Source organism: Pomacea canaliculata, linkage group LG6 (assembly GCF_003073045.1).
Source record: "Pomacea canaliculata isolate SZHN2017 linkage group LG6, ASM307304v1, whole genome shotgun sequence".
Classification (NCBI taxonomy): Eukaryota; Metazoa; Mollusca; class Gastropoda; order Architaenioglossa; family Ampullariidae; genus Pomacea; species Pomacea canaliculata.
The window spans coordinates 946,057-969,061 of record NC_037595.1 but is presented as its reverse complement, the minus strand read 5'-3'; the positions used below and the strand labels follow the sequence as shown (position 1 = coordinate 969,061).

Here is a 23,005-nt window from a genome sequence, read left to right as displayed (position 1 = left end):
AGATGTCGGCGACAAACATTTCACTCAAATGTCCATTTCACTGCTCGTCATTTGTCCTGTAACAGAATCTTCACCTGCCACTAACCCTAACCCTAACCCTAACCCTAACAAAAACACTAAAACTAAGAGTCCTTTTGTGAAAACATATCAAGTTCGCATTTAACACACACACGAAAATAAAATATCTGTTATCACACAAACCTCACCAGCCTGGTAGAAACAGTAAACATGTTGTGTAGTCTACTAGCGGTGTTTAGTTGTACTAACAGTGTGTAGTCAGTGATGACACCATTGTACTAACAGCAGTTAACACAGTGTGTAGTGTGTCAGTGACGACACCATTGTACTAACATTGACATCGAGGTGTCGGGGGACGTGTCACTGTGTGTCTGTGTGGAGACAAACATTGTGTTTAGTGTTTGTGTGGCAGCATCTTAGCCTCATCATGTTCATTAGATGAGCGTGTTGATGACAGCTGGCTGATGATCACAAATGACTGCTGTGTGCATGTTAACCCAGTGTGACGTGTAGTGTAGGAGTGTGAACACAAAGTATTTGTTTCTAGTGTAGACAACAATTCACTGTCAGCTGATGACCAGGCAGCTCCTGTGTTTTACCTCTCGCAACCAACTTGTAATCCACGTTTCCTCGAGAAGCCAGTCACAACTTTAGTAACTACAGTGATGTGTCACAAGTACAGAGTGAGGTGCCACTTGAACCAAACTCTTTTATTGCAGACATTAATTTTTTTTTCGCTTATGTTCAGTGGTTGCGAAAGAAATGGCTGATGTGTCTCTGGTGGCTGTCTCAGTCCGCCACATTATTTTAATGTCAGAATCGCTGTTGTTGTGGCGACAGTTGCAATGAAGCTTGGTGCTGTGGGCGACAGTCGTGTTGATGTCCTGTCACTAACTAATCCCACAAAGTCCACACGTCTGAGCTTTCACACCGTTGGGAACACGAGCCTCGGGCCCGAGACTGGTGTCCCTTCCATACGGCGGTCAGTGAACACACATACACACACGCATACACACACATACACCTACACAAGATCATACAGAGGGAGAGAGAGTTCACCGTGTCTAAGACCTATACAGTTACATACACTACAATAACATAACCCGAGAGTGATTGGCAACAACAGTCTCAGTAAGTTAACACATGTTGTGGTCGACTAGGGTTGTTTATGGTTTTGCTAGCAACATGAACTACAACATGAAGCACAGAATGAAGCACAACATGAACTACAACATGAACTACAACATGAAGCACAACATGAACTACAACATGAAGCACAACATGAACTACAACATGAAGCACAACATGAACTACAACATGAAGCACAACATGAACTACAACATGAAGCACAACATGAACTACAACATGAAGCACAACATGAACTACAACATGAAGCACAACATGAACTACAACATGAAGCACAACATGAAGCACAACATGAACTACAACATGAAGCACAACATGAACTACAACATGAAGCACAACATGAACTACAACATGAAGCACAACATGAACTACAACATGAAGCACAACATGAACTACAACATGAAGCACAACATGAACTACAACATGAAGCACAACATGAACTACAACATGAAGCACAACATGAACTACAACATGAAGCACAACATGAACTACAACATGAAGCACAACATGAACTACAACATGAAGCACAACATGAAGCACAACATGAAGCACAACATGAACTACAACATGAAGTACAACATAAAGTACAACATAAAGTACATTGCTACTTGTAACGACTGTTGTTTCACTAACAGAGTGTTATCTACTTGTTTTACTAACGATTAGACGACTGTAGACAGAGAAAGGTCGGCGCAGTGCCCGGATGTTTCTTCTACTCATCTACATATTTTAGCTCATCAGACATTAGCGACATTTCACTAATTAGTGACGTGTCTAATGTTGTATGTTTACATCAACACTCACAGACACACAACTGTCTTTAGTTTTAAAACGAATTTGGCAAACATAGGAATATTTTATGTCAGTATAGATGTATGCATAATCAGTATACCTAGCGGAAGTGACGTGACATACAGTGTGAGGTAAGTGACAGCCTTGTGTTGTACTGTGACGTGGAGTGACGTACACCACACTACAGTGAGACTGAGTGCAGCCCAGTGTTACGTGATGTCAGCTGACAGCAGAGTGTAGTTCAGTCAAGTGAGACCTTCATGATGATAGCACTATAGTCTCTCAGTATTAGTCTTGTTATGGTGGCGGTGGTGGCTGTGGTGGTGGTGGTGGCTGTGGTGGCTGTGGTGGCTGTGGTGGCTGTGGTGGATGACGCCGGAAGGAGCAATGTTGACACACGTTCTGACGGTTTAAAGTTTCGTTATTACAACCAACACCTAATCCAGTAACAGATTTGTACAAGGTGTCTGATAAAACACTTTAATCTGTAAACAACAACACGAGACCTGTTGACACGTGTGTCAACACCGGGGATGCTCGTGGTGGAGACTATAAATAGTCACACGCCTGCTGACTGAGGCATCAACGGAAATGTCTCCGACACCGCTCCTCCTCTTGTTGTTGCTGTGTGGCACGTGCTGTGAGTATTGGTACCTGACAGACTGAGTACAAATTATCTTCATTATCCTCACAGTTGTAGCTGCCTTGTGTTTATCATTTGTACTATTTTATTTCTTACACATTTATGTCGGTGTGTTAGAAAAGGCTTTTGTAGCTTTTGTGGTATATTTATTTACAAGCAATGTAAATATACATTGACAGCACAGTGAGAGTTCTCTGTACAGCCAATATCATTCCTGTTCACGACAATGATCAAAGCCTGATAAGACAATAGGAAGAGAATATTTTATCGTCCTTCATCTATTTCTTCTCTTCAGACTGTTCGTGTCCAGACTCGTGGACTCCATTTGGCTCATCCTGCTATGTGTTCATTGTACAGCCGCTAACATGGATTGACGCTGCAGTAAGTGTGTAGGCCTTATGTATAGTCTGCTGTTATTATGGGATACGTAACTTATTGTTGATATTGTGAAACTTAAACAGACTACAAATGTCCGCATTATCTCTACATGCAATTAGAAGTGATTGCAGTCGTACTGTGACATCTGCTGCTACAGATATTAACTGTAATGTGTCGGTGTTTTGGGTTCAGCTGTTCTCAAAGGTCATTGTAATTCTCTTAATTAGTAAATTAATATTATAATGTCATACGTTAACCCTCTAGCAGCCAATGGAGTCCATACTGACCACAACCGAGGTTTCGCTATTTGTAAAGTGAGCTTCCCAAGTTGCTTCCTTATTATTAGATGATTACAGAAGTGATCTTGTCTCTGTGAATAAAACGAGGAAGAAGACGAATACTTGCCTCCTGTAGATGTAATAACGAAGACGATAATGGACCAATTGCAGGTAATAAAATAATCATCTTCATCTCCGTTTAACGGATGTTTAGCGCCACAGATTCACGAAAGAGAGGATAACATTTTTTACCACTGAGTTTTTTTCCTTTCTTTTTCTCCGAGCATTTGTTTGCCAGCATCTTTTCGCAAGACATCTTTTTAATCGCCAAGTTTATCCCACTGTACATTTTTTCTATAGCCACTAGTTTTCCCCAAGCCCAGTGTCACCATTGTCACCATGGTATAGCATTGCTAGCACTTTATTGTGCTTGTGTTGTGACTTGTGATTTGGAATGGAGAAAACTGTGCTTGGAAAAATTTGACTTCAGAAAATGCAGTCAGGTAAAATTTATAGAGTGAAAAGTCTGACATGGACAAAGTGTCTTGGGGGATCTGGAAAAAAAGAAAATAAAATATAGGGGGGAAGAATCATTAAAGTGAAGTAGGCCTAGCAAGCATCCCATTTCCTGTTTCACTACAAACGATGAACTGACTGCAGTTTCCGACAGTAAAGATGACAATCAGACAGACAGTCAGTGTGGCAGAGCAACTGAGCAAGTAATGACACTTCGAAGTTACAGGATGGCACAGTTACCTGCTCAAAAATCCGATTAGAAAACAAGATGGCCGAAGGTCGACATTGAATTTTGTTCCACAAGATTCAGGGCCACCCCGATAGGCCAATAGCAACGTGGACAGTCGCTTCTTCATTCAAACTCTTCATAAAGTATTTGCGACACCAATATCAACAGACGAACAAGGACAGTTTTGGAGCAAGAAACACGGGAAAGCTTTTTTTTTCCAGAAAGTGATGTTCAAAGCCAGACTCATACAATGGAGGAGAGTGCTTGCAGTTGGCGATGATGCTGAACGACCTGAAAGGTGACCCGATGAAAATCTGTCATCAGTCTCAGAAATATTCGTTGCTTGGGGAGATAACTGGAAAGAATGTTACAAACCCGAGTAAATGTGAGTGTTGATAACAATTAGTCGTCTTTACGGCAGGTGTCTTCTCAATTAATATATTCCAGCGAGCCAGGGAAACATGGTGTACAACCCCAGGTCTGCTGTGCCAGCACGATGTCTTCTGTTGTGAATTGCCAAGTTTACACGGGAAGACCTGACCAACCAAGAGAAAGGAACCAGGGCGAAATTGTTGTGTGGGACATGATCTGTGGGTTGTAAAATAGTGAAAGGGACATACCATGTGATACCTTCTTCACTAGCTTAGGGCTGGGAGACAAACTTCTTGCTAAGAAGCTCACCTTGCTGGGGAACATTCGTAAAACCAGACAACAGATCCCACGAGCTCTTACACAAACAAAAGGGAGGCAAACACATACTAACACTCTTTGCTTGTAATGATCACTGGGTGCTGGCTTGTTATTGCCCAAACAAAGGTGAGGTAGTGGTTACTGTTGGCACTTTCCATGATCAACCGGATGTTGCCAACACCACGCTAGAGGAAAAGCCTCAGTTGATGTTGGACTACAACAAGACAAACGATGGTGTCGACACAATGGACCATCTGGTTCACTGCTACAACACCAAACCACAGACAAGAAGATGGCCTGTAGTAATCTTCCACATCATGGTGGACATCAGTGCCTTCAGTGACTACATTGTTTGGACTTTGCTAAGCCCCGAGTGGGAGGAGGGGATGTGGTCTTGAGACGAAACTGTCATGTGTCATTGATGTGCTAACAGATCTTTTCTCCTGACTAGAGAGGTACTCAACGCCGAGTGACCATGATTTTATTGCCATAAAAATCGTTCTTTATAACAAAATTGTGTTATTTTTCCTTCATTTGTAGTTACTTCCTATCTTTATTTATTTTTCAAGCTTTTTCTTTTTTTTCTTCCTTTTTTTTTTTGGTGGGGAGGCGAGGTTTATCGTTGACTAGGTCCATCTCTCTCTCACTGTCTTATTTGTGCAGGCTCTTTGTGGGGTGTTTGGCGGCAATCTCGTCGAAATAAACAATCTTTCAGAGAATGACTTTGTGTGGAATTTACTCACCTCCCGTAACGGTAAGAAAATGTATGATGATGCATTTCTCTATCCTCATCTTTACTATTTTTGTTTATTTTACTTTCTGTAAGTCTTTGTGCGCGTTTTTATCTGTTTGTGTCCATACATGGGCACGTGCTAACCTAAATGTGTGAGTCTGTGTGCTCATGTGATATTTCCATTATACACCATTGTACCCAGTTTGTATGGCATGACAGCTGACAAGTTAGTTTTCATCTTTAAGTGAGTGAGGCGTGGATTGGAATGAGCGACCTCGCGCAGGAGGGTCACTGGAGGTGGTCTAGTGGCGCAACCCTGTCGTTGACTAACTGGTGGCCTGGAGAACCAAATAATCTGAATGGAAACGAAAATGGTGGTGAAATATGGACTGGCGGTAAATGGAATGACACCCCCACTTCACGCGAGTTGCCGTCAGTCTGCGAGAGAAGTAAGTCTTACCTGTCTCTACCTGTCTTCTTGTCTACAAGGTGTGGACATACACCTCATCAAACATTCCTTGTCTCCATCAGCATCCATCTTTATGCTGAGTTTATTGTCATTGACTGAGGCTGTCTAGTGTATGTGTTGAACTCACAACGATGTTGACAAATGTTAGAGTGTGTTACTAGCTGCACTCATGTCTGACAACAACAGATTACTGACAACCAACTTTCCTTCTGTTTTGTACTTTACAGCTTCAATCACTATTTCATTAATTTAAGGAATGTAAAAATGCTAAATAAATTTGTTTTTATTTTTGTGATCAAAAGACAAAACAAATTTAGTTATTTGTGACTGCGGTGTTTGTTTTGTGGGGTTACCTAGGCAACTCTCAGTTAGACTATCTTTGTCATGATTGTCGCTATCCTAAGACCTGGTTGTATCTAATTTTCATAAAGTTTTGGAACATCAGTAAATACAGTTACCTTTAAATACTATACACATTTCTTTCTTCTTTCTGTTTTTAAAGACAAATAGGTAAAGACATTTGATCAGGATGAGCCCTCTCTCTCTCTGTCTGAGAGCCTGCACTTTGGTGGCAGAGGAGTTGCTGTGAGTCTGACGAAAACTCAGATGAGAATAATCTGAACAATCCGAGTCTTCAACACAAATGTTTCTAGGCACAATAAATTATGTGTGCTTGAAACTCGTTTCTTTGTGTCTGTGATGTCTGTGATGAAAACAATAATTGCGATGATGATGATGATGACGACGACGACGACGACGACGACAACGACGACGACGACGACGTTAAGGCAACTGCACGATCTAAAGTATCTTACTCAGTACGCAGACCCACCATCATAAGTATGACATCAGTTATTGTGTACATCTCGCTTTAAGAGCAATGTAAGGTGTTCTTGTTGTCACGTGACTATCTGATCCTATGCTCACAGGAGCAGACGGCAATCCTAGAATCCTAGAAACACAAAGTCATAAAGATTGCCTTTTATTCCCAGCTCACATGTTTCTGAAGCAAAGTTGAAAAGATGACACAACACAAAGCAGTTTCATACTGTGTATTCGGAATCTGTCTACATCCACAACTTCGACACAAACATGTCCACGTGTCACCACGTGTGGGATACAACACCGAGAGAGGGAGGAACACCAATGGCATGCAGCTTCACTCAACTAATTCTCATAAGTCCTGTCAGGACACTGCCAGACATACACTACTTACCTCCCCAGTACACTAAACATCCACTCTTCTCGCCTTTCATCATCGTCACCATTCAGCTTAGCTTCTCTGTCAGACAAGATCCACAGTCAGTCAAATAACATTCAGCAAATAATTTACTAAAAATAATTTACTTGATGGGGTAGGCAGCTTTGACTACCTGATGACCACCCTCTCCAAGGACAACAAGTCCACGACAGGTACCTCCATCAAGATGGCAACAGCAACAGCGGCAGGTGCAGGGCGGGACAGGGTGAGGGTTAGCCTTAACATCAGGTTAACTGTGGATGTGTGTGTGTGTTCAGCAATAACTTGTGAACTGTTCACATCGTTCACTTCCTCTCTCTCTACTGCTTCAATCGCCGGATGCGATCACGTGGCACAGTGTTGGTACAGACCACTAGTGTCAGCTTGCAGGCTGATGTCTACAAGCTCTCCTAATGTCAAGGTAGTAAAAATATTTGAAGAAGAATCAGGATGTGAATCGAATGTCTAATAAATGTTTCCACGTGATAAAAGCCAGTTTGTGTCCTCTCCTGTGTTGTTAATAATAATCATGGGCACTGGGTGTCTCAGGTGACAGTTTGGATGCGGCATGATGATGTTTGTTTGATAAATAATCGCAATAACACAGTCCTGAAGATGTTCACCTAATAAATAATCATAAAACACACTGTACAGACACTCCCGTAGTTGTAGTCACCAGGACATCTGCACGTTCTCTTCTTCACAACTTTGTCTTTTTTGAGGGCAGAGATACATTTGATGATATGACTAAATTTATGTTACAGTAACTAAAAACATACACTAGAAATGTAGAAAATAATTTTTCAGTATACATACAACAGTCAATCTTTACAACTAAGATCTCTGATTGTAAACACAGTCCTGAAAGGAAAATGCTTTTCTTTGACTGATGATCAAACAAAAGAATTAAATAAGATCATTTACACTGATGACTAATTGGACGACACTGTTAATGTCAGTCACTGGGTATTGGGTGGACAGTGCCGACAATAATCTGAGGAACAGTCAGTGGTGACCAACGTTCAGAAATCTAAATATAAATCTTACACACACATACACACACACAAACACACACAAAGACACACATATATATATATTACCTTCATGTGGCAGGTATTGCAGCCTAATGCTAGGTGTCACGTGTAGTGACGTGTGACTTGTACTTCAGCCTGAGGTGACGTTTGTGTTAGACGAGTGAATGATAATATCACTATAGTCTCTCAGTATTAGTGTTGTTATGGTGGCTGTGGTGGCGGTGGTGGAGGTGGCAGTCGTCATGATAGTCGATGATGAAATGTTGGTGTCGCCGGGTGGAGCAATGTTGACACACGTTCTGACAGTTAAAGTTTCGTTATTAAAACCAACACCTAATCCAGTAACAGATTTGTACAAGGTGTCTGATAAAACACTTTAATCTGTAAACAACAACACAAGACCTGTTGACACGTGTGTCAACACCGGGGATGCTCGTGGTGGAGACTATAAATAGTCACACGCCTGCTGACTGAGGCATCAACGGAAATGTCGCCGACACCGCTCCTCCTGTTGTTGTTGCTGTGTGGCACGTGCTGTGAGTATTGGTACCTGACAGACTGAGTACAAATTAACTTCATTATCCTCACAGTTGTAGCTGCCTTGTGTTTATCATTTGTAGTATTTTAAATTATAAATATTATTATTTCAGTATTTTAGAAAAGTGTTTTTTTAATTTTTTTATAGTATTTTCTTTTACACGCAAAGCGAACATAATTAGTACAATGAAAATCGACAGGAAATGTAGACTACAAATAATGACAACATATGCAGGTCCTCAAGTCGACAGCTGGGTTTCCAACACCACTGTCACTCTGTCAGTCTGTACAAACTGTGTAACGGATGTTGTTTAATATATGACAGAGCTTAGGTTGTCATTAACACCGTTATTATTATTATTATTTTCATTCTTCTGTATGTCACGGTTTGGTATCTTAAAACATTCCTTACAAACATCAAAGTATTTAAGATCTTATATTTATTTTTGCACCTACTCTCTGGTGCACCTTGGTGTGCGATAACGATATTTTAGCATTGTGCACATTTGTGACTGATCTCTAAACTTTTATATGTAAATAAGTAAATAAGTAAACGATAAGGAGAAAAGCTTGTGACAGTGGATAATCTAACCTTCTTTCTACCTTCCTGCAGACTCCTCGTGCCCCAGCTCGTGGACGAAGTTCGAGGCATCATGCTACGCCTACGTTTACGAACCTTCTTCTTGGGCTGACGCCACTGTAAGGTCAAGGGTCAAATGTTGCGCTGAGCTTCACTACACTCACTCTACACAAACTTACAGAATTATAAAGTGTTTTCTGCATTTAATTCGTGGATCTGTTTCCTAAAGTTTATATTCATTTCTTTTGTTTTGCTTGCACTTAACTCCAGAAAGTTCTCGTAGTTCCACTGTACAAAATTTAAGGCATGACCATTGTCTTTCTTATATTCCGGAAAAAGGGTGAACAATGGTGCATCATCAAGGAGCATGTCATGCAGCCAACTCAATGCTTGGTGCTTGTTGACGGTTGCAGGCTCTTTGCAGGACGTTTGGTGGCCATCTTGTTGAACTCGACACGGCCATCGAGAACATCTTTGTTCATAATCTGATAAACAACCTTGCTGGTAAGTGTATTATCCGTAGATGGTTGCTGTATCGGCCATTTCTACTGAAATGTTAGACCTTGAGCCCAGGAAACTAGATGACAGTTGTGATGTAACCATGGCCACCCAGACACTACTTTCAGACAACTGTGTGTACACTGTTCACACGTGCCTCACTTAGAATACATCACACAGCTTACCTCCCCCTACCTACTCCTGTTGCTTCCTGAAAAAAAGAGTTAACGTCGTGTTCTGCAAAGTACAAGAAAAGAATTCAGTAAAATACATTAGGAAAAATGCATATATACAAAAATGTACTATTATAATGATGGGGACTATGCTATATGAATTTTAAATTAACACACATATATATATATAAAGGCAAATAAGCACAGAATATCCTTCGTGAACATAATCATCAACAGGTGCTTTCTGGTTCTCTAGCGCAATACACGTGGATAGGAGCCACCGACCTTTTGGTGGATGGACACTGGCTGCTAGCGACCTCAAGAAAACCTCTTCCCTTCACTAACTGGCAGGTGAACGAACCCAATAATGCTGATGGCAGAGGACTGGAAGGCTGCGCATTCATGAATCGTGCTAACGGACAGTGGCTGGACGCTTCCTGTTCCTCCCTCTGGCCACTCGTCTGCGAGACGCCGGCTGCTGCCTCCGGCCACTGACCTCAGGACCCACGTGACAGTGAGTCTTGTACTTCTTTATTGGGGTCTTCTGTTATTAATGAGACTAACAAGAAATGTGCACTTTCCTTCCACAATTAAACCAATCTGGTTTGATTTCATTAATGTCTGTTTCTCTATTTCAAATAAGTTCTTTCACTCCTTGTAAATACATTTTCATTCCACTCTCTCAGTCTCTTGAGCTTTCGCTGTTGCTGCGAACCATCGAGAAGACTGGTGTCTGCAAAGTGCAGGTTGTCTAAAGGCCTCCCACCGACAAAATAAAGGTTTGGTTGCTGTAAAGAGTTTATTTTATTTCTCGAACTGTCCATCATTATATTTCCTCTGTTACCTATTGACCTTTTTCTGGGCCCGTGCACTGTGTTCATGATGAGGTCTGTGAGGTCTGCAGTCGACACCACAGTCGGTGCCCTCTGACCTCCTACAGGGGGTGTGGAGGAGATTTCTTCTGCTGTATTATGTCCATTTTTATTTATGAAATGTACAGTGGACATCAACAGTGTAAAGATATTTACAAACTTTGTTGTCAAATCCTGCTTACATCTTCTACTCGTGTTTTTTGTGATGTCAGGCTGTCTTTGTATTCTATATAAACATTGTCAAATATTTTACAAAAATTTCTAAACCACTTCACTTCTTCACCCATCTGTTGTGTTCATTCCCAACTCGTGAACTAACCAAACTGTTTTATGCTCACCTGTCATATGACCTCACTCACCTGTTTAACTGCTCACCTACCTTCGTGGCACAGGAAAGTAAAAAAGCTTTATTAGCAAAATGTTTAACTCTCCACCTAATTACCTGCGGAAGGTTGTCCTAATTATCGCAGTCTTTTCCACCTGTCATTAAGCGATCTTTATTTTCATGAAACAGATACAGAGACTCCCGCAGTAATTTAAACTACAGTTGCATGAATTTCTTTCTGTTTTTTTTTTTTCTTTTTATCCTTATTATAATCATTCATCCCATCCTGTGATGCTACTGTCTTGTGCACTGTCTACATCATGCATCCACACTCATCTTGAGCAGCCCTGTACACATGTTTACACATTAAACTTCATCTCTTTGTTGACCAGGTGAAACCTGATGATGGTGAGTTCATCTGAACTGTTTTCACTTTCACAACCATTTTGTTAGAAAAAATAAAGATTTTTGTCCTGATTATTTGTAAGCTCTGTCGTGTGTATCTTGTCTTGTGTGATAATGAGAGAAAGCAAACTAGTATCACATGACCACTTCACATCTACTTTTTTAGGCTATCAGCAGGTAGTTAACAGTTTGTGTACAAATAATTCATTTATTGAACAGACACAGACACACACACACACACAGACGAAGGGAAACCTTCTAGACACACATTAATTACTCAGCAAAGCTGCACCTAACCCGCCACAAGATAAGTACATGTACATCCTATTTCTTCCCTTACACTTCATTTATTAGAAGCACACACACGTTCGTGCACGGACACACACACTCGCACACAATATTTATGTGTGTGTTTGCCTGTGCGTGTGTGTGCGTGTGTATTAGGTTTTTATATATTATTATTCCTCCTTATCAATCTTTACCTTCTCATTCATGAATTTTATGTCATGAAGAGTTGAGTGATTCTGGTTGCCTGTGTACTAACACACACACATACACACACGTGTCGAGTCCCAGACCAGGTCCATAATTATTATTATTAGTGTTCTCGCGATCCTTTCATAATTACAAGCGTTGACACTGACCTCTTCAAAGGTTGAGTCTTGTGTGGTTCGCTGACGTCAGTAAAGTCCGTGACAGTTGACTGACCACGCCTCAGTGAGCTTGGACAGCAGACAACAATGTGTTTGTGTGTGTGTTTGTGTGTGTGTGTGTGTGCTTGTGTGTTTGTGTGTGTGTGTGTGTGTGTGTGTGTGTGTGTGTGTGTGTGTGTGTGTGTGTGTGTGTGTGTGTGTGTGTGTGTGTGTGTGTGTGTGTGTGTGTGTGTGTGTGTGTGTGTGTGTGTGTTCATGGACAGGTGAGAGAAATGCGTGTGCCCAGTGTGTGGCTGCATGCGGTGACTACCGAGCTCTACACGGATGGTGTCTACAGCTTATTACAAGTTTTGTACCAAAGTTGTGTCTGCGTGAGATGACATTGTGGATAATGTAAGTAAATACAGATGTCTGCTGATGTCACTGCTGCATGTTTTTGTTTTCAAAGTTGTGAAATTGTAAGATAATACATCAAAGCAGCTTTGTTGTGCCAGACAACACCAAACATACATAATAAACAATATTTTAGCGACAAAGAGAGTAGAGGAGCATCCCTGCAGTTCACCTGACGGAGAATTGTTTTGTCAATCTACAAATACAACCTGTCGTCTGCACGTGTTTGTGATGACGTATGAGCAGTGAGCAGTGTCACGTGACTGGTTTGTTCTGTTGCAGTTTGTTGAAATATCAAACTCAAGCCACTGTGTCTGGCGGTTCTTTTATTTACATAGCACTGTATCCTACACATATCTAGGGCTTTACCTGTTATGTTGAGATTTCCCTGATATGTTTGTGACCTGCAGCCTGCTACTACTGTACATGTAGACACCAGCCATTGCCTGTTGTTATATACTTATATTACAGTGTGGAGATGGAGATGTTGGTGACAGTCTTACACACGAGGCTCTGTAAACAGTCTGTTTACTATTGTAAGAACAACCAACGCGGTTGTCGGCGACAAACATTTCACTCAAATGACCATTTCACTGCTCATTAATTGTATCATAACACAATCTTCACATAACCCTAATCATAATCATAAGCCCTAAACCAGTGGTTCTTAACCTTGTTTGAGGTAGCGAACCCACAAGTTTCTTATGCATATTCACCGAACCCTTCTTTAGTGTAATCATGAATTGCGGGTGTGTCTTGACCTCCGTGGCGGAGGCTCCGCCGAACCCCTGAGACCGACTCACCGAACCCCTAGGGTTCCATCGAACCCCGGTTAAGAACCACTGCCATAGACACACCCCAAAACTTAACCCTAACTTAACACCAGTGTCGTTTGTGCAAACTTGTGAAGTTCGCATTCCACACACACACACACTCAAACACACAAACACACACACAAACATTCAAACACACAAACACACGAATTAAGTATTGTACCATCTGTTATTACATCAGCTTGGCATGGAGAGTAAGCATGTTGTGTAGTCTGCTAGCGATGTTTTGCTGTACTAGCAGTGTGTAGTCAGTGATGACACCATTGTACTAACAGCAAGTAACACAGTGTGTAGTGTGTCAGTGTCATTGTACTAACAGTGACACACAGTGTCAGTGACGACACCATTGTGCTAACAGTGACACACAACATCGAGGTGTCGGGGGACGTGTCACTGTGTCTATGTGGAGACAAACATTGTGTTTAGTGTTTGTGTGACAGCATCTTAGCCTCGTCATGTTCATTAGATGAGCGTGTTGATGACAGCTGGCTGATGATCACAAAAGACTGCTGTGTGCATGTTAACCCAGTGTGACGTGTAGTGTAGGAGTGTCAACACAAAGTATTTGTTTGTAGTGTAGACAACAATTCACTGTCAGCTGATGACCAGGCAGCTCCTGGGTTTTATCTCTCGCAACCAACTTGTAATCCACGTTTCGTCCAGAAACCAGGTAAAACTCTAGGAACTGCAGTGGTGAGTCACTTGGACCAAACTCTTTTATTGCAGACATTAATTTCCTTTTCGTTTATGTTCAGTGGTTGCGACAGAAATGGCTGATGTGTCTCTGGTGGCTGTCTCAGTCCGCCACAGTATTTTAATGTCGGAATGGCTGTTGTTGTGGCGACAGTTGGGATGAAGCTTGGTGCTGTGGGCGACAGTCGTGTGGATGTTGTGTCGCTAACTACTCCGATAAAGCACGAGACTTCAGACCTTTGGACAACACGACCCTCGGGCCACAGACTGGTGTGTCGGTTCCATACTGCGCTCAGTCACATGCGTGCTGTCTCACGCACGCACGCGCACACCTACAGAAGAGTATACAGAGGGAGAGAGTACACCGTTTGTAATACATATAGAATTACATGTATTACAATAAAGTAACCCTAGGGTACTTGGGAACAAATGGAAAAGAAACAGGAGAGAGCGAGGCAAAGGACGTGGGAAGCACACAGGGCTCGACTGGAGGAGGCTGCCCTATACCGGGTCCTCTGGCGAGGTGTTGTTACGGCCCTATGCTCCTCAATAGGAGCAACAAGGAATAAACTAAACTAATTGAGAACAACAGTCTCAGAAAGTTAACATATGTTGTTGTTGACTAACGATGCTCACTGTTTTACTAGCAACATAAAGTACAGCCTGAAACACAACATGTTGTCTGCTTGTAACAACTGTTGTTTCACTCACAGCGTGTTGTCTACTTGTATTACTAACGACTACAGGACTGTAGACAAAGGAAGGTGCCCGGATGTTTCTACTGCTCACCTACGGATTCCAGCTCATCAGACATTAGCGACATCTCACTAATTAGTGACGTGTCTAATGTTGTATGTTTACATAAACACTCACAGACACACAACTGTCTTTAGTTTTAAAACGCATTATGAATATTTTATATCAGTATATATATATAATCAGTATACCTAGCGGAAGTGACGTGACATACACTGTGAGGTAAGTGACAGCCTTGTGTTGTACTGTGACGTGGAGTGACGTACACCACACTACAGTGAGACTGAGTGCAGCCCAGTGTTACGTGATGTCAGCTGACAGCAGAGTGTAGTTCAGTCAAGTGAGACCTTCATGATGATAGCACTATAGTCTCTCAGTATTAGTCTTGTAATGGTGGCCGTGGTGGTGGTGGTGGCGGTGGCAGTCGTCATGATGGTCGTCGATGAAATCTTGGTGTCGTCGGATGGAGCCATGCTGACACACCGATCTGACAGTTAAGGTTTTGTTATTAAAACCATTACCTAGGCCATTAACAGATGTGAACAATGTGATAATAAAAATCTTTAATCTCTAAACAACAACACGAGACCTGTTGACACGTGTGTCAACACCGGGGATGCTCGTGGTGGAGACTATAAATAGTCAGACGCCTGCTGACTGAGGCATCAACGGAAATGTCTCCGACACCGCTCCTCCTCTTGTTGTTGCTGTGTGGCACGTGCTGTGAGTATTGGTACCTGACAGACTGAGTACAAATTAACTTCATTATCCTCACAGTTGTAGCTGCCTTGTGTTTATCATTTGTAGTATTTTATTTCTTACACATTTATGTCGGTATGTTAGAAAAGGCTTTTGTAGCTTTTGTAGTATATTTAATTAAAACACAATGTAAATATATATGAGAGTACAGTGAGAGTTCTCTGTACAGCGAATATCATTCATGTTGACGACAATGATCAAAGCCTGATAAGACAATAAGAAGAGAATATTTTATCGCCCTTCATCTATTTCTTCTCTTCAGACTGTTCGTGTCCAGACTCGTGGACTTCATATGGCTCGTCTTGCTATTACTTCACTTCACAGCTGCTCACGTGTATCGAAGCTGCAGTAAGTGTGTAGGCCTTCATGTATAGTCTGTTGTCATTATGGGATACACACTCCACAACACGTAACGTATTGTTGATAGTGTGAAACTCAAACAGACTACAAATGTCCGCAGTATCTTTAGATGCAATTAGTGGCCATTAAGGTTGTCTGCTTCATCAGGTGTTCAGTGTCTTTTGTCGGTGCTCCAGGTTCATCTGCTCTCAAGGGTCGTTGTCATTCTTTTAATTAGTAAATTATTGTTATGATAGAATCCATACCGACCCTCTGTTTATAAAATCTATTTATTTAAACATTTTGAAATATCTTCACTTTGACACTGTAGTGATGGACTCATCGTTAACGAAATGAACTTTCAAATATCTGCAATAATTGTGGCGCAAATCAAATTTCTACCGTTAACCACCGGGTATAATTTCGTGAGCTTACAGATGAATTCCAAGAAATAAACAATGCCTCATCCTCATGTTTCCCCTCACCTTCCCTGTGTGTGTCTGACTACCAGTACTTCTGACCTCTGTGTCGAATGACTCACTGCAACCTTTAGAACCTACTGTGTGACCTTTAACCCTCCTCCTTCAGTCGAGCAACTCCTCGAGTAGTGGTGGTCCGTACATTACAGTAGTGATCTTGTCACTGTGAATGAAGTGAGAAAGAAGACGAATACTTTCTTCCTTCAGATGATATAACAAAGACGATAATGAACCGATTGCAGGAAATATTATACATTCATCTTTTCCTCCGTTTAACGGATGTTTACGCCACAGATTGACGAAAGAGAGGATAACATTTTTTAAAACTGAGTTTTTTCCTTTTTTTCCCCCGAGCATTTGTTCGCCAGCATCTTTTCCCCAAGATATCTTTTTAATCGCCATGTTTATCTCACTGTACATTTCTATAGGCACTAGTTTTCACCAAGCCCAGTGTCACCATTGTGAGACACCATGGAATCACATTGCTAGCAGGAGTTGTTCTACACTGTTTGCATTGTGCGTGTGTTGTGACTTGTGAATTGTGACTTGTGAATTGTGAATTGTAATGGAGAAAGCGATATTCACAGCCAGACTCGTACACTTGAGGAGAGTGCTTCGAGTTGACGATGCTGAACGACCTTAAAGGTGACCCGATGAAAATCTGTCATCAGTCTCGGAAATATTCGTTGTTTGGGGAGACAACTCGAAAGAATGTTACAAACCTCGAGTAAATGTGAGTGTTGATAACAATGAGTCGTCTTTAGGGGAACGTGTCCTGTCAATTAATATATCCCAGCGAGCCAGGGAAACATGGTGTACTACCCCGTGTCTGCTGTGCCAGCACGATGTCTGTTGTGAATTGCCAAGTTTACACGGGAAGAAGACCTGACCAACCAAAAGAAGAGAACCAGGGCGAAATTGTTGTGTGGGACATGATCCCTGGGTTGTAAAATAGTGAAAGGGACATACCATGTGACACCTTCTTCACTGTCTTAGGGCTGGGAGACAAACTTCTTGCTAAGCAGCTCACCTTGCTGGGGAACATTCGTAAAACCAGACAACAGATCCTTAACAACAGAGCTCTTACACAAACAAAAGGGAGGCAAACACATACTAGCACTCTTTGCTTGTAATGATCACTGGGTGCTGGCTTGTTATTGCCCAAACAAAGGTGAGGTAGTGGTTACTGTTGGCACTTTCCATGATCAACCGGATGTTGCCAACACCACGCTAGAGGAAAAGCCTCAGTTGATGTTGGACTACAACAAGACACACGATGGTGTCGACACAATGGACCATCTGGTTCCCTGCTACAACACCAAACCACAGACAAGAAGATGGCCTGTAGTAATCTTCCACAACAGGGTGGACATCAGCGCCTGCAGTGACTACATCCTGACAAGTGGCATCGCGGCAACAAATACACATGGCGAATGTTCCTGATTAAAGTGGGCGATGAACGTGTTGGACTTCTCTGGAAAAACTATGGAAGAAGAATACTTTGGGGAGAATAGGTCAAACAATACACCAATTCCATCACCTTCCCAGCCTTCAACAGCCTCACGGAATTCAACTCCATTGCCAACAAGGTGACAGTGTTGACTGTATGCCCGAGATGGAACGACGAGAGTTAGAGACTTTCAGTTGCTACGGGAGGTTTGCACGTGGAGTTCACACAAAGTTTGGATGTGACTTATGTGCTCGGCAGTAACCACATTTATTTTAGTCTGAATAATCTTGACTTTTGAGATAATAGCAGAATATAGGGTGTTTTAACAAAGTAAGTATTGCATTTTGCACAGTTTGTGCGTTTTCATTATGAAAATCAATGCCATTGTTTTGTAAACATGATTAACGACTGTGTACACTGTGTAATCAGCATGTTGTCTGATCTTTCACGTATCAAGTTAATCACAACTTCATAACTGTCAAGTTAATCAGGCTCCTTGAAAGTGTCTTGTCGGTTAGTATTTTCCAGACTACCATCATGGTACCTCATCTACCAGCAAAAGTCAACACTAGTGGAGGAGATTGTTTGTTTACACCTTCCATAGTCAATACACTAGACACACTCAGTCCTGACATTAGCGCAGAAAAATGCACTTGTTAAATATTTACTTAACAATGCTTTTTACTAGAAAAAATAATGTAAATGTTTAATCTACTGTGTGAATTTTGCGTTCTTCTATTTTGCTGTTGATGTAAAAGCAGTCAGTCGCAATACAAGTTGTGTTGTCAATGTGTGGTACAGGTGTGAGTGGAGGCAACTTGCACTTACAATTTCTGTGTTGGTATATGCATTTTATTTACCTGGCTGTTGGTGTAATCATTTCTACTTGTGAATACTTTGACTGTAGTTTGTAGAAGGCATGTGGTCTTCAAGCGCAACTGTCAGATGTGATTAATAAGCTAATACATGTTTCTTTTGCTACTGACTAGAGTGGTGCTCCTCACGGATTGTGAATGATTTTATTCTCATAAACATTGTTCTTTCTTACTAAATTGTCGATAAAAACAAGGAAAATACCTTAAATATGTGTTCATTTATTTGAACCTAATTTTCCATCATTTTTAGTTCCTCTTTATCTTTGTTAATTTCTATTTTTCTATCTTCTTTGTTATTTTTTTCTTCCTGACATTTTTGTTTTGGTGTGTGGGAGGGCTGGAAGGCTTTTGTCATCTTTTACTATGTACATCTATCTATATGCTTGTCTTATTTGTGCAGTCTCATTGTGTGCAACTTGGTGGCAATCTTGTCGAAATAAATAACCTCATTGAGGAGATCTATGTGCGGACTACACTCACCAGCCTCAACGGTAAGAATTTTTATGATGCATTTCTCTGTCCTCCCCTTTAGTAGTTTTGCTTATTTTACTTTCCAATGACGAAGTTTGTGTGTGTTTGTATCTGTGTGTCCGTACATTGGCACGTGTCAGCGTACATGTGTGAGTGTGTGTGGTCATGTGATATTTCTACTATTCCACACCACACACCCAGTTTGTAACGGGTACATCTGTTGTGGACTGTGTTTGGCAAACTTCTGTCGCCTTAAGATGTCCTCCTCTCACACAGTTAGTCCAAGGTTTAGTACATTGATCTTTTCTTTGTTAACTTTATCGGTCAAACTGTACTAATTGGCAAAGGGAAACGAACCAATCGAAGAGAGAGAATAATCGGTTCTAAGGGAGGTAACAAGGACAAAGAGATCCCGTAACCTATTAATAATTAAAGAATGAGGGTTAGAGAAAGAGTTTTTCTAGGAGCAATGTTGTCCTCTCACTTGCTGGATGTACTCAAGAGCTCGGTGAGCTGAAGGAGACAAGTGTTGCTACCTGTAGCCTGTGATAGTCTCTAGGTTACCCGCTTGCACACATGAAGACTGCGCTTGTATACAAACAAATACTGACAAAAGCAGGTTTACAAAACTGAGCCCGTTGTCATGACAACTGACAAGTTTGTTTAATCTTTAAGTGCTTCAGGCGTGGATTGGACTGAAGTACAACCAGCAGCAGGACCAGTGGTTGTTGAAGTCCACTGACGCAGGGAGTTGCTGGGCGTTTGCAGTATCAAACAATCAGAATGGAAACGAAGGTGGTGTTGCCATCGGGATCAGTTCACTCGAGTTGCCGTCAGTCTGCGAGAAAAGTAAGTCTTACCTGTCGCTACCTGTCTTCTTGTCTACATACACCTCATCAAACATCCCTTGTCTTCATGACCATCCATCTTTATGCTGAGTTTATTGTCATTGACTGAGGCTGTCTAGTGCACTGTGTGGAACTCACAACGATGTTGACAAATGTTAGACAACAATGTCTGACAACACTCATGTCTGACAACAAGAGATTACTGACAACCAACTTTCTTGTGTTAAGTACACCACATCTTGAATCACTGTTTCATTCATTTAACGAATGTACAAAAGCTAAATACTTCTGACTTTTTTGTGATGAAAGCCTGAACAAATAAAAATAAACAACCACGTTTATTGTCCATTTCTAATATCAGTTTGATAATGATCTACTATTTGTGAAACCTTAGAAACCTACAATAAGTTTCAAGATTTAGTTTCTCTACTTTAGGTCTTCACAGAAATGCTTCTCTGTTTTCTACATTACTTAGCTACAATATTTAGCTACAGACCTTACCTGCATTGTTTACCTACAGTATTTACTCACAGTGCTTATCCACATTTACAATTGCAGTGCTTTTCTAGTGGAAACAGAGAAATGTCCGTTAGGACTATCTTTGTCACGACTGTCTGTCCTAAGACCTGGCTGTCTCTACATTTCACTAGAGTTGAGCAGACATCAGTCAATACAGTTACTTGACATCAATATTATGTACATGTCTTTCCTTTTCTGTTTTGAGGTTCAACTTAAAGTGAGAGACTAAACCTGTGACCACGAGGAAGCCAGGCTGTCCCACACCCGCCAGTCTCGTGGCAACAGAGCCTGTGAGTCTGACGACAAAGCCGATGAAACTGATGTGAACGGTCTGAGTGTGGGACACAGATGTCACTAGGCACAATAAATTATCTCTGCATGAAAACTGTCTCCGTGTGGTGACTAATCATGTCTACGTGTCATAGACACTATGTGTTTGCATGTCTGTCTCTACATTGAAGCAACTAATGTCAGTTCGACTTGTGAAGTTAGTTATCAGCTCCTTTACTCCTAGGATCTGACACTAAGCTTTAGAAATATTATTGAGGGTTATTATTGGTCTTGAGACTGGTTGAACTCTGTCTACTCTTTACTAGACTTGCTGTCTAAACTGGTTTTCTTTCGTCGACACACATCAACATGCGGCGTTGTCATTCGTTCTACGGCGCTAGTGACTTGCTTCACTAGTAGCTGGGTAATCACTGTGACACACGCGGCAGATGACACTCAGCGATCTCTTGAAGGATAGAGAGAAGGACCTTCACAAAATGACCAGGTCAGGGCTTCTAATCAAACAGGCCACTACGGTTTATTTTGTCTTGAAGTGAGGAATCCCAATCCCCGAAAAACATCCAGCAACATCCCCACCCCCACTCGCCGAGGGCAAGTCCTGCAAACAAATCCTAGTTTCACAGTGTCCCGAGACGAGATCAGAACCTGGTGTGTTCAGGATGCTTACAAAAGTTGTATCCCCTTGCACAATCGGGCGCCCTCTCACATTGCACGTGACATACCCCTTCAGTAGGACGTAAATGGACAAGGGACATCCAGAACCGGGTACGATGGCGGGGTGTGGTTGCGGCCCTATGCTCCACTGGGGCCGAATAGGAATAATAAGAATGGTCGTGTTTACCTCAAACTGACACCTACCCTTGAGAATACATCCCGCATCCTCTATTTGTCATCATGTGTTGGTCTGTGTGTTCTCACTCTTGTGGTCTGCCTGTAGTACATGATGCCTGTATGAGCAACCAATCGTCACCGCAACTCATTCATCCCGCGTGCCATTCACTTGATGATCTCCACTGGCCGGCACCGTGTACTCCATGAAGTTGCCGAGTGCACTAAGAAAGGTGTATTGTTGTACTCACGTGCACAGCTCCTCACAGACAATGTTCCCCGTTGTACGGCAAATGCAGGAACATTCATTGACCTCAACTCGGTAAATCATGGACCACGATGAGTCTTGCTGCTTCATGCAACATACAAGATACACAAGGAGAATATCACACAACATACGGCATACATAACAACAAACAACATGTCACACAACACACAGTCATTCCACAGATTTTAACAGTCAACCGCTGTCACCTTCACTCTACAGACACTTGTAGACGAGGTCCTTTAAAGATAAATATAATTTTTAAAAAAGCTTTCAATCACAAGCAATGAAACTCCTTAACACAAAACTCAAACTTTCCTACAGTTTCCTCTGCACTGGAAATTCACAATGACCATTCACCTGTGACCACCCAGTGCCCTACAAAGTGTTCACTTCAAAACAACACATAAACAGCCTCCACTCAGCCGCTGCCATTGCCTTGCTCGGTGCCATCCAACCACCGACAGGCAACCAACACAAAGCTGGAGAAGAAATAAAAATAAAATAAAACTTTAGCAGAACATTAAAATACGAGATATACAAAAGCATTCCCGCGACCTTTAAACCTACCTTTAACTATTTACCTCAGACAGAATAAAGCTAGAAATCCCTTTCTCAAAAAAAAAAAAAGAAAACTCCACCATTAATTTGACAAATTTTCGTCTACAGACTGGTGAGGACTTGACACAAAGAAAGGGAGGTGAGGAACTCACAGCCAGGAGACTATCACGGCCCTCCACCCAGTCAAGGAAGGCACCAGCGCAGGAATAAAACAAGGCAAAACAAAAAGCTCGTTTTCATTCCTCCCTTCCCTTCCCATTTGAGTCCTTCCACAACTCTTAGTTACACCGCGGACTCTTCTGTATTATATGTAACTCCGGGGTCAACACCAAAGACAGAGAGAGACAGAGACAATGAGTGGCAGGTCGGGTTACTGAGTGTAACGTCTGTAGTCGTGCTACAGTCACAGTTGGTCACAACCTCCAGTAATGCCGAC

At 41.8% G+C, this 23,005-nt stretch overlaps 2 protein-coding genes across 2 annotated transcripts; both read left to right on the top strand.

Moving 5' to 3' along the window:
* Positions 1-2,466: 2,466 nt before the first annotated feature.
* Positions 2,467-6,574, top strand: LOC112567224 (perlucin-like protein). Its single transcript, XM_025243835.1, has 5 exons — positions 2,467-2,596; positions 2,895-2,980; positions 5,354-5,444; positions 5,669-5,872; positions 6,395-6,574. The coding sequence occupies exons 1-5, from the start codon at positions 2,548-2,550 to the stop codon at positions 6,400-6,402; spliced, it is 438 nt and encodes a 145-aa protein (XP_025099620.1). The 5' UTR covers positions 2,467-2,547; the 3' UTR covers positions 6,403-6,574.
* Positions 6,575-15,528: 8,954 nt separating this feature from the next.
* Positions 15,529-21,009, top strand: LOC112567223 (C-type lectin domain family 7 member A-like). The gene is made up of 5 exons (XM_025243834.1): positions 15,529-15,607; positions 15,906-15,991; positions 19,187-19,277; positions 19,933-20,106; positions 20,830-21,009. Exons 1-5 carry the CDS (start codon positions 15,559-15,561, stop codon positions 20,838-20,840), a joined length of 411 nt encoding a protein of 136 aa, XP_025099619.1. The 5' UTR covers positions 15,529-15,558; the 3' UTR covers positions 20,841-21,009.
* The last annotated feature ends 1,996 nt before the right edge of the window (positions 21,010-23,005 follow it).